Source organism: Botrytis porri (genome assembly GCF_014898465.1).
Source record: "Botrytis porri strain MUCL 3234 chromosome Unknown BPOR_012, whole genome shotgun sequence".
Classification (NCBI taxonomy): domain Eukaryota; kingdom Fungi; phylum Ascomycota; class Leotiomycetes; order Helotiales; family Sclerotiniaceae; genus Botrytis; species Botrytis porri.
In genome coordinates this window covers 1528926-1541712 of record NW_024066086.1, presented here as the reverse complement: position 1 = coordinate 1541712, position 12787 = coordinate 1528926, and the positions used below count along the sequence as shown (strand labels likewise).

General features: G+C 40.6%; 3 protein-coding genes across 3 annotated transcripts; 1 reads left to right on the top strand and 2 right to left on the bottom strand.

Moving 5' to 3' along the window:
* Positions 1-120: 120 nt before the first annotated feature.
* EAF01_008970 (uncharacterized protein) lies at positions 121-2219 on the bottom strand (the record flags this gene model as incomplete). The annotated part of the gene is made up of 3 exons (XM_038917226.1): positions 121-1938; positions 1987-2067; positions 2121-2219. 3 exons carry the CDS (start codon positions 2217-2219, stop codon positions 121-123), a joined length of 1998 nt encoding a protein of 665 aa, XP_038767620.1.
* Positions 2220-9895: 7676 nt separating this feature from the next.
* On the top strand, positions 9896-10477 carry EAF01_008969 (uncharacterized protein; the record flags this gene model as incomplete). Its single annotated transcript, XM_038917225.1, has 1 exon — positions 9896-10477. One exon carries the CDS (start codon positions 9896-9898, stop codon positions 10475-10477), a length of 582 nt encoding a protein of 193 aa, XP_038767619.1.
* Positions 10478-10681: 204 nt separating this feature from the next.
* On the bottom strand, positions 10682-11345 carry EAF01_008968 (uncharacterized protein; the record flags this gene model as incomplete). The annotated part of the gene is made up of 2 exons (XM_038917224.1): positions 10682-11116; positions 11190-11345. The coding sequence occupies 2 exons, from the start codon at positions 11343-11345 to the stop codon at positions 10682-10684; spliced, it is 591 nt and encodes a 196-aa protein (XP_038767618.1).
* Positions 11346-12787: the final 1442 nt, after the last annotated feature.

Sequence of the window (12787 nt, the reverse complement as noted above, 5' to 3'; positions counted from 1 at the left end):
GAGTATAGCTTCCCAGTTCGCCAATTTCATAACCATGAACCTTTCCTAATACCATAGTATCTTCTATTACCCCACGTTTCCCACACATCGATCCACCAGCTCCTTCAATATCTGCCCCGTTTAAATTTGTCCATTCTCAGACCTTGACTCTGCCCAGAGTCTGTTGGTAACTCCCGGGCTGGCTACACCAGGAGAGGACAATCTACTGCCACTTGGGACAAATTGTCTAGCCTCGAACCAGCGGCGACCCGGGTTGGCGATTGGAGTAGACGTACGTGAACCAGAGCCAGAAGAGAGTCCAGATTGTCCTTGGATGGTGTATCCGACATACTTCAATTCATTTGTAGACGATGTTCTTGCCATAGGACCGACTACACCAAGAGCAGAGAAGGAAAGGCCAGGGGAGCTTCTAGCTGTAGAGTTTGGGTTGTTATTATTGTTTGGTGATTCTGGCGAAAAGGCACCAGCGCTTGTAGAGCTTCTTGCCTCAGCAATTGCAAATCCGGAATTTCCTGTGGCTAAACGACGTAGATCTGTACCAGATCCTGAAGTGGAGCGACCATGAGCCAAAGGTGTGAAGGAGAGAGTGGGTTCAGTCGCGTGACGTCGAGGACGCATAAGTGGCGAGCCTTCGTCCGTGGTGGTTCTCATAGGGGAACGGCCCGGTGTTACACCAAACGGGGTTGGCGGTTGTACGTTAGCACCCAAGAATTCCTCAGAGCCTGCGGAATGTCTAGCATGCATTTGAATACCAGGCGTTGTCGGTGGTAGAACAACACGAGGACGTGGATTTGCACGACTGTGATCAGGCCCCATAGGAACAGCAATACCAATGTCTTGACCAGACATGAACTGTTGAGAATGTCCACCCATGTTGTTCTCGATTGGTTCTGGTGAGTATAGAATTTGAGGATTATTGGTATACTCATAAGCATCGGCTGCGTTGCGAGTGTATGGGTAAAAGACAGGAGCGGCGTAAGGAATTCCATTGTTACCAACTGGGACAAAGTAGGGGCTTGCCTGTCTGTTGGGACCCATCATAAATGCATTAGGTGGAGCGACAGCATAATGTGCCTCGTATCCCGGGTAGACAGGACCTTGTGGGCCACTTGTCATAGAAGCATGAGCAAAACCGTCTCCGTTTTGTCCCATGTAATGGTTTTCAGCTTGGTTGTAGATGGCGTAAGTTGGATGAGCACGATTATCTTCGCTAGAAGTAGGATAGGTGCGATCAATTTCATTATAGAGTGGATACATAGGGCCAGCTTCTTGCTGATAGCCGAAAGTGCTCTCGCCACGACCATTTCCCCAAATCTGCTCATTTCCATGATCATTCATTGGCTCTCGATCTTGCATTGATACGTGGTGATTGCCATTATCATGGTGGCGTCCACCGCGTCCAACATTACGAAATGTACCGCGCCAATCACCACTTCCATCACCACGTCTCTGTCCCTGGCCACGACCAAACTGCTGATCACGTCTTCCGCGGCGATTGAGATGCTGCGCGTAACCACCACGTTCGCCATGGTGCTGGTTTCCTCGTCCACGGTCAGATCCTCCTCGATGCGAGTTACCACCACGCCCTGCGTTCCGATCCTGGCTTGGTACCAAAACGCCAAATCTAGTATCAGAAGATAAGCCTGGATGGGCCTCTCCAATAACGTCCGATTTGTTTGTTGTTGAGTACATGGAAGGTGTATTTGCAACGCTCGCGTAATAGGATGGTACCTGCTCGTATGTCTCACCGTTTGGGTACACGTGTTGGTGACGCTCACCGGTGTAGGGAATGGTTCGGAAGCCTTTAAAAACATCGACATCATCACCAACAGTGTCGTTATGGCGGATTCGGACCGATCGAATATCCCTAATCGTAGTATCGATTAAAAGGATTTGTTGATAAAAAGGTTTGCTAGCATCGAACTCGTCGACCAAGTCCTGTAAAATTGTTAGCTAGTGTACGGGATCAAAATGGTTTGTACATACCCAAGGGCCGAACTCCAAGCAAGTTCCATTATTGTGTGTGATAAGTGACTGGGTGTCCTTCGAGCCAATCCTAGTGTATTGCTGAAAGCTTGTTAGAGTATGATCTTGTTTCATGTTGCTTTCATCTTGCTTACCTGAGCTCTACCCTCGGAAGGAGTAGCAGGTCTTCCTTGGACCAACAGACCCCACGAATGGTGTTGTCGCTCTTCGACAATTGGCTTAACAGTAGTCATAGCCGCGGTGTTGTTTGAAGAAACTTGTGGTATTTCTGCTTGTTCTCTAGGATTATTCCACTGATTAAGTAGGAGACAAGTGTTGATTGCGGGATGCGATGCTTATTGGCACGCGACCTAATCGAAATCTATTTAGCGGCAGAATCATAAGAGTACTCTGTGAGTGAACTTACAGTTATCTTTGAAGATCTGTGATTGTGTTGAGTCTTGAAAGAATCGTTTCTAGCTTGCAAGTGAGCAAATGAAAGCAATTTCGAATGTGATTGTACGGTAGTGTGCGGCTATGAGAATTCCATGATTTATTAGTCAATGTTCAATAATGAATGTTTTCAACTGAATAGTCTTGCAGATTATCAATGACAACTGTAATAACGACTGTAAGAACAGATGTAAGAACAGTTGCAAGACTTTCTGATATCATGAATTCTTGGGAAGTGATGAAGGAGATGAAAGGATCAAACTTACAGCGAGTAAACGAAGGAACAACAACGAAGGAACAACCACTAAGCAAGCTAGTTGTTTCTTTTCTGTTGAGAAATACTGTCAGTAATTGTTAAGATGAAACCAAGGCATATAGCTATGATCTTGATAGCATCTTGATAGAGAGATTCAAGTTTTGGGGAGATTTGGGCTTCAGGAAAGGTTGTGAGATGAAGGGGAGGAATACTTATAATGCCAAGCAAGAAGCAATATTTGGAAAGCAGTCTAATAGATAAAATAGCAGATAGTCGCACTATCTAACTATCTTCTCTTTTGAAGACGTGTTAGCCAAGACCTTGATTCAAGGTAATCTTGAAGTCGTCTGGAAGAAACACTTCAAGACAGTGAGAGACTTGAGCTTTGGAGCCTTCTAGAAAAGAATAGAAATCAATACTTACATGCAGAAGCAAATCGATTGCAAATTTGTAGCAGATAATGCCCAGCTTGATTCCACTTTCTTGTTAAGTGTGAAGCAGTATTAAGAAGTCTTCCACAACCTTAGAGGTCGGAAATATGTCGCAGATTCAAACTTCAGCTGATCAAACAGATTTTGAGAAACAGAAGAAAGAAATACTCCTGTTCTCCAGAAAGAACAAGAAGTACAGAAGTACTGGTTTGTGAAACTGTAGATGCCAATTCTCAGTGAAAGTTGTCGTGTTGCTATGTCAAGAAAATATTGTTGTTGTTTCGAGAAAGAAGATGAAAGAAAGGTCGAGAATTATGGCGGTCAAGATAGTTGTTTAGCTGTTTTTATTCTCGAATTCTGCCAGTGGTAAATTCACAAGCCCTACATTAAACGATTGGTTACTCGAGAGGGCTGGAGAATTAGAGACAAGGCTGCTTGTGAATTTGGGATGGAGGTATGAAAGAGAACTTGGCTGAAGTGAGGATGAGTATTACAAGTGGATGAAAGACTTACAATTGACAAAACACCACAACAAAACAGCTCTCGAAGTGAGTAATTCCTGAGGGATTTTGATCTGTCAAGCTTACAGTTTTCTAGCAGCTAGTTGGCGCAAGTCTATAATCGACTTCAGAATAAGGTTTTCATGGCGACAGCAACAAAAATTCAACGCGTGTTCACCTCGCTGAGGGGAAGTAGCCTCGCTTATCCGACTCTATGATCAACAACCTCGAAGGAAGTCGCAATTTTGGAGGTATCCTTGGTCCGCAGATGGAGTTATCGGTCGTGTGACAATGATACTGCGTTCGTGGCTTCTGAGGCTGACTTGGGACATTCTCATGGCGTCGGAAAGGAACAAATTGAGATGTTCCAGCTCCTGAGTCCGCAGATGGGGATGGGAATGGATGACAGATTAGTAGGTCTATTAATTCAGAGCGCGCGACCCGTTATTGCATACATTCAAATGCATACTATAAGCTCGCGCATGCCTATGTATGAAGCGCAGAAGGGCATGAGACAATCTCCGCTGCTGGTACAAATTCTTGGACTGTGTGTAGGTAGTAGGAAGGAGAGGGAGCGAAGTGGTTCTTTTAATATCCTTACATGAGGAGAGAGAGATATGCGAGGTCGGAGGAGAGGGATATCGAGTAGATCTGTGCTTGGCGTGGTACAGGCTTTGACTGTTAATGAATTCACCTAGGGACAGTAAAAATGAGGGTGCTAATTCATGATTATAGTGTTTCCATTGAATAGGGAGAATGTGGAGCTCTACAAGATAGGAATCAGACGGTTAGAATCAATATTCCAAGTGAAAATGGTTCACTGTGGAAGTTGGGGCGAAGCTGCTGGTGAATACTCTATACTTATCACAAAGGAAATTCGATGCACGTTCGAAGATAATAAGTGGACAAGTGACAACGACAGCAAAATCACAGAGGGGGGTCCCCGAACGCGAGACTGGAGGATGAATACACTGGAAACCTGGATTTTGGAATGTGAAACGATAGTCCTAGGTCCATACAGAATCCAAACCGACACAACATTCTCGGGCGATTTCAAAGCAGGTCTATCAGGTTGTGAGATTCTACGCTGGGTTGCTAATGTTGATTTTCTGAATTCAAGAATATCATGAACAAGCAAGTTTAATCTGTAACTGGGTGAGAACAATTATAAATATCTGAGTTTTAGTGGAAGTGATGAGCAGTGCTATAGCTCTCAAGCAAACACAAGCAACTGAAGATCATGAGCGCCAAGAGGTGGAGACATTCAAGCGAGGTAGTTGGAAAGCATGCATGCTCATTCGTCCAAGCATTACGCCTTCACTTCCATTAGACCGTGAAGTCGATTCATTTGCCCTATTAAAGAGAGATGACAGAGACAAATAAGGGATTTAAAAGGGGAAGAGATAGAATGTGCGAGAGATGGAGAGATTGTAGATACGATACGGGTCTACGAAACCTTTGCGTTGACGTGCCCCAGCATTCATCGGGGAATACAACACTACAATCAATATTTTCACATGAAGAAATTTCCAATATTCGCAAGTGCCCGGTTCATTCATTATCCTTTTAGCATTTAACAAGCTGACTTGTGTATTATTTCGATTGGCGATCAAACTTTGCGTAGAATTACGCCTCCTCTACAACTTGGTAGTATATTGAAGACAGTGGGATGATGATGAGTGTAAAATTTTCGAGTGATTATAGGAGAGAAATGGATTTTTGAATCATTGTACGATAAGTAGTTAAGCTGAGAGAAATGGTCAGTTGGTGTAAATATGGAGAGAATGCTTGGATTTTATTTTTGATGGTGAATATGATTATTTTTTTATTTTTTTATTTTTTCGAAAAGTTTGCTAAGGTTTTATGAAAATAGAAGGGAAAAAAAACGTCTGAAGCAAGGTATTATGGCACAATGTAGGAGAATGCAAAATGTCAAACTAGACTAACCGACGACTAAACACGAGGAAAGAGAAAAGATCAAGCAGGGCTAACATCCAGCCGATCCGTTATCACAACATAGTTTCCCCTTCGCATCACTCGCTTCCAGTCACCACCATCATTCACAATCATTTCTTGCAAAATCTTGCATTCTCGCTTGAGTCTTGCACGCGTAGCGTGTCCGAGTTCTTGACGGCTTCCAAGACCTGGAGCAAAGCAACGAGGACCGAAGTCTGCGTCTGCGTCGGAGAAAGAGCGTGAGACATAGCGTATTAAAGGCATCTTGAGCTTATTGAGTGGTGGAGTTCTGGATTGGGTGTGGTGTTTGTTCCTGGGGAGGAAAGGATGGAAGGAGGGATTGGGGGTTGTAGGCATTTATAGTGGGGGTTAGGCATGGTTTCTGGTTGAGAAAATAATGGATTGTTGCTGTTCAGAATTGTTAGATGAGAACTGGGCATTGTTTTGAGATGAGATGAGAAACAATTTATTGTTTTCGTTGTGAGGTCAAGAATAACACCCTAGAATTTGGTGGAGGAAATGGTAACTCAATTATTAATCTCAATTCATTGTGCTTTGACCTTTCCAAAAGCCATAAAAATTGGTGAACAGTTGGGGTTGAGAAAAATGCACAATTGACAAATAGTTATCTGCAGAACGCAAGCGAGAAATCAGGGGCAACTTCGCGTTTGGAGCACCATAAGTTCACAACCAGTGGCTAGCTTCCAAGTATGCAATACATGGTGTGGCATGATATTTTTTCCACGATATTGAAGTCAAATTTGGAGAAGTGCAGTGGAAGTGGAAGACAACTTACAACATCGACCAAAACCTCAATAAAATAGCGTGATTTACTGGCTATGGAACTTTTTATTGCGAAACAACCGTAAGCTTCACGGAAATATTCCCAACAGTTCGATCTCACTGAGTTTAGCAATTTGAACATGTATTCAAGCAAGGAGGAACGGTGTACCACGGCAAGACGAATCGTGATAGTGACTGAGGACATCTCCACTGCATCCATTCTTCTGGAACTTTCTGCCTTCCCGATACTAAGTCTTTCAGACAGCCATAACACATTAATCACACCCCTCAACGTCTACTTTCACACCACTGAATATGAAGATGATTCGAGTGAGTACACATCGAAGAACACTAATTCTTAAGGCTTTGCTTCTAACAAGTCTCGCTATCTCCAGTACATCCAAATGGTCCTTTCCAAACATGAATCACGAAATCCAGAATCGACCACATTTTTTTCCCCAGAAATCCAACGATTCAAATAACAGGAGAACAAGGAGAAAACCCTCATAAAGAACAATAAACAACAATAACCCGCAAAGCACAACGCATAACGCACAAAAAAATCCACAAAGTACGCGAAAAGAACAACAAAAGAACAAAGAACAAGGTTCAACCTAGATCTAAATTCTTTTTTCACGTATGTACTATGCAACATGAACAATGACTTGATCATCTTACCACATTTCGTTTCGAGTCAGCAGAGCACGAGAGTACCTAGGTAGGTATCTCTACCCTCTCTATTCATCGAAATCGTGAAGGAGGCGCAGTCAGTGTTTACATATGACTACACGCCTCATCTTAAAATACGCACCTAAGGTTACTAATATACGAGAGTTCTCTCCAAATGATATCATATCATATCATACCAAATGAGAATAAAAGAGAACATTTCTGTCAAATCTAGAGGCTAGATCTGCACCAGGATTCTGAACAAAGTTTTCGAGCGGTCGAGTTTGTAGATGATGAAAATCGGAGCTATATTGCTTATTATTTATACCTACATTTACATTTACATTTACATTCCCCCTTCCACCCAGCATTATCCTCGAAAATCAAAATCAAAATCATATCAAACACACCATAAACCTTTCCTCACACCCACCCACATACACCCCTCCTCCTCTCATACCCCATGACTATCCCCTTCCTACTCCCCTTCCCCTCCCCCTCCGAAAATGATCTCATGACCTTCCCACGTGACAGCATCACCCCACCCTACTACTTGGTCTTGAGGATAAATAAGTGTACCCCTAGTTATTCAATATTTTAGTAGATTTAAGAAAATAATTAATGAAAATACTTACAAAAATAACTGCTTTTATATTTTCATTTTATTAATTTCAATTGAATTTATATGGATTTTATAACTTCAATATTTACATTTAAAATACAATATTATTGTTTATGTAATGATTGATTTTGGATATAGATATTATATTGGTATGCTGGCTTTATAAAAGATGAAATTGTTTTATAATTGAATCTTTTGATTTGTTAGATTAAATATACTTTATACTATTTATTCATATTTCAAAAGAAGTGTTCTGGTTGTTAATCATTTTTAAGCCCTGTTGAATATTAATAATTAATTAAATGAATTTATATATTCAAAAAGAATCGATGAATATCTTGATATAAGATCCCAGCTATTTTCGAATAGGATTGTTATATTTATACTATCGAAATTATATTTAAGCTTGAAGGATTTAAGTATTATATAGCTTTAAAGAAGCTAGATTTTACACCTCAATATACTATAGTATATTTAGCTTAAGCTTTAGAGTATATCAATTAATTATTTGAAGATTGAGCATATATATTATGGAGTGATGAGTTGTAAATATAGCCAGGAAAATATAAGAAAGTAAAGATTATAAGATGTATAAAAAAAGTATTACATAAGGATTGTATTGAATCAAAATACTAATATAAAATCGAATGAATGCTATAGAATTGTATTTCTGAATTATATGAGAAAGGATCTTATGTATTCTGGAAGAAAAACTAGGATAAGATTATCTCTAAATCATATATACAAAGGATTGTACTTACAGTTCAGAATTATTATTTACAAAGAGATCTTATTTATATATAAGATAATACCTCAAGTTATAATAATGTAAAATCAACAATTACAAAGTTTAAGAAAATAGATATTAAACCGATTTATTAGTTAATTAAAAGCTTGGATTTAAATCCAATTGAAGCTTTATAGGATATTATTAAGGATTATATTATAGAATAGTATTCTCAAATTTATTCTTTTTATTATAAATTGAAAGATATAATATTAAAAGCTTAAAATATAATTATAGAAGAACAAATTCGAGAATTAGTTGAAAGTATATTAGTATATTGTAAAGTTATTGTTGAAGTAAATGAATAATATACAAAATATTAATTAAAATGATAAAGTAGTATTAAATTTAATTTTGGTGTGAAATAATTAGGAGTACATTTATTTATTCTTGAGACCAAGTATGTACTATGTACTATGTACTCACTAACCCCCCTAAACGCTCACACGGCTGCGTCGACTAATAAGTGCTGGGTACTGGGTAGTCAATCTAAATTCCATCACCCTTCTCAAATCCCTTAAATTCAGCAGCTAAATACAACCTTAAGGTTACGTGTATTGAAATACTGAAAAATTACTACCGGTAGCTAAGTGACTAATTAACTAATTAACCAACGAACCAAACACCTGCCAGAAATAACTATAACTATACTTCTTTCGCCCTATATTAGGAGATTCTTGGAGTATTCTGGTCTATCCCATATCCCACATATCCATCTTATTTCTATCTATATCCCATCTCCTATTCGTCTCATATCCACACATCTCTTAACCTTATTCATTTCATATCTCATACATAAATCATACATACAATCATACAAACAACAATGTTTCATTGCAAACTTTCCTCCACTTTCCATCTTTTCCCCATCTCCCCATCAGCCCTACCATACCACTTTCCCCTACCAGCCTTCCCTACCACTTTTTCCTCTTCCCTACCCATCTACATATATACATATATATATATAACATATCAGCAGAATTATGATTCACACAAACCGATCATCCGGACATGTCAACCCAACCATCTTTCTTCTTGTATATTCGTTGAGTTATTCTAAGACTACCTTACCTACCTAGTACATTCACCCATACATTCATTCATGCTATAATTTTCTTTGTTCCTCATATCAAGTCATGTCAAGTCAAGTCAAGTCAGGAAAAGTGCACTCGCTGCGCCTCCAGTATGACTGTATCATTACCTGACTATCTGACTTCTGACTTCTGACCCTCCAAGAATATTATCTTTCACTACCTATATGTGACGGATGATCTATTCTATTTCTCTACTTCTTTATGCAACGTATGTGATCTTTCCCCTCCATGTCTTCACATTTCTTAATCTCAGTTGAGAGCTTAGTATACGCATGGGCATGCACACATCCAGCAGAACTTCTCTATGATTTCCACTGCTCATTTTCCCACTCTATCGCCCTCGAGCATCTTCATGTTTATGGGTATTTCATTCACCAAGATGTTTTCTCCACAGTCCGCATCTAGTGACTTGTCATCCCTCGCCTCATATCCTGATGCTGCTGAAATCTCACCTCCTCAACGCTGTTCAATATGTAATGAAGACATCGGCACTTCTCATTGCGATAGAGAAATCGAAGTCGCATATATACTTCCCTGTTCGCATGTGTTTGGGTCTACTTGCATATTGCGCTGGTTGGAAACCGATTCTCCTCATCAGAATTGTCCACAATGTCGACGGAAAATGGTGTATACGGAGTGTGGACATTTGATACGACCGTGCGAAGTCAGCAGTGCGCCGAAGAGTGTGAGAGAGGCGGATATGCCGAAGAGGTGTTTGGGATGTAGAGGGTTGGAGGGAGAATTGAAGAGTGAGGTGGAGATGTTGTTGAAACGGGCTGAGGTGGAGCAAAGGGCGTTGACTGCGATGAAGATACATTTCCCGGGGGTTTGGGGGGAAATGTGTAGAGAGACCGTGCGGACTGTGGGGAAAAGGGTGGAAGAGTCGAGGGAATTGTTGAGAAGGGATATTGAGGAACTTTGTCGGAAATATGAGGAGAGCGGGAAGAGGGAGCAATGGTAAATGATTCATTCGGAGAATGAGAGAGATATGCGGCAGATGTTATATATACCCCGGATCGGTTTTCTATTTTTTACATCAGTCGCGGATGTTCCTTGGTTGAAAGGTAGTTGGTTGTTATATGCAATGCGAGAATCTGCTCGAGCAATAGAATAAACAATAATTGTAGAGTAATAGAAACTCATCAAACCATCTTCCGGAAATTTATCATCGTGAATTTGCTCGACTCAGTCGTCTATCCGTTCCATCCTCTTCATCACTGCTATCGTCCTTGAAGCCTTCTTCCAAATCTCGACTTAATCTTCTGCCATCTTCATCTCTGCCTCGTCGTGCATCTAGCGATAATGCTTCTCGTCGATTATCATCCACGTCAAATAGTTCCTCTCCATCTTCATCATCAAAATCAATACTATCCTGTGCACTTATTCGATTGCGATTGAAATCCGCTCTCCATGAACTGGGAAATATTGTTCTAATCACTGCGGCTTGTACTCGTTGTCGTAAACTTGTTGTTCGGGATGAGATGGTATCTAATGGTAGATATTGACCAGCTCTCGCTCGGTATCTTTTCCATAACGGAACAATGACGAATGATATTAGAAGATAAAGAATGAGAGAAATGATTGCTGGCACTATCAAAGTCTGCGACGACAACAATGTTAGCTTACGTTAGTTGGGATTGGAGAGAATCCCGTGGTAGTTTTCATTTAATAACCTTTAGTAACGACCAAGTGGAACCCATATTGGACGATGAACTTGTAGTTGGAGTATCTTCGTTTCCAGCAGCATTAGGTGCAGGATGGGGTATATATGGAACTGGCACTGATGTTCCCCCGTTTAAGGCTGCGCGAGGTTGCCACGCGTTCGTCATACGACGGATCAATGGATGTGAGTTGACTTGGGGTGGTTGGGTGGTTGGGTGCTTGAGTACTTGAGTACTTGAGAAGTCGATTCGGAAATGAAACTTGAGAGGTTAGAAGTTGCTGGCACTTGGCAATCCGTAAAAAGAGAGGGACTAAACCCTATGGAAATTGTCGTAATGTTCTAACACGAGAAGGGGACCGGAGGGTAAACGAACGGACAAGTAGGAATTCCGTTGGTTCTCCTTTCTTTTCTTTCAGATGGCAGGTAGCGGTTATATACCGTTTACACTATGACAGTAACAAATCAGCTTCTTTGGTTGGAAGTGTGTGTGATTGAATTGATTGATGAATAACGAATGGTATATTTGTTAGGCTGTTAAATTGTCATCAAACCATAGGGGTGATATTGAGTTCAGCTTATTCTCAATATTCATTCGCCATTCGCTAGGATTCAGGGAGATCGATAAAGATGCATAGAGAGAAACTGGGTGGATATTCGAGCGGCAGCGAGCTATGGGGTTTGGGGGCTTGCCCCCATGAATAGTAAGAGTACAGACTGCAGACTACATACTACATACTACAGAATATAAAATATGAAATAAATAGTCCAGATCAGAGAGAGTCGAGAGACAATAGAATGAATCTAAAGGTTCAACTATTCATTCATATCCATCCAGTTATATCTTATATCTCAACGGGACCGGACACTAATTACCATCTTATCTTTATTAGTAAAAGCCTCCCGAGGTTCCTTATCGTTATCGCGTCCTTCCAACAATCTTCTTCCAGTCCGATATTCCGGTCCGGGCCAGCCCACCACCGCCCAAAAAGACACAAGCACACACGCAGTTCCTTAGCTACCGGTCCCTAGTAGTCTCATAGTCATACTACAAGAAATCAATAGTTCTCTAGAGGACAGGACTAGGTACAGGTGAAGAGTACAGAGTAATAGGTCAGAATATTAATCTCTAGGTATGTGATTAAACATTTCTCTGCAATCCGTCCAACCTACCTAGGTATCTCATAATCTCATAATCTCATAATCTCATCAATTATAATCTTACAATTAAACCTCCTAATAAACCTCTTTTGCTTTAATAAGGGGGTTTTGTTTACTATCCATACATCATACATACAATACAATACAATACAACACAACACAACACAACAACATTCACACAACATTCATTTGGCTTGCTTGCTGCCTTTCCCTTCATTCCCTTTGACGTATCTACATACAATATCTTTCTCTTCGATTCGTCAATTCTTCGATCCTTCTCTCTTTCGCTCTTTCTCCCTTCTTTCTTTCTTTCTTCCTTTCTTTCTTTGCGACCATTACTCGGATTGTCGTCGTGGTTGTCGATACCCCAACTCAAATCCCAATAATCAGTCCAGCACAGACAGAATACACACAAAGGACATCTTCCACAGCTAAATCGCACAGGATTCG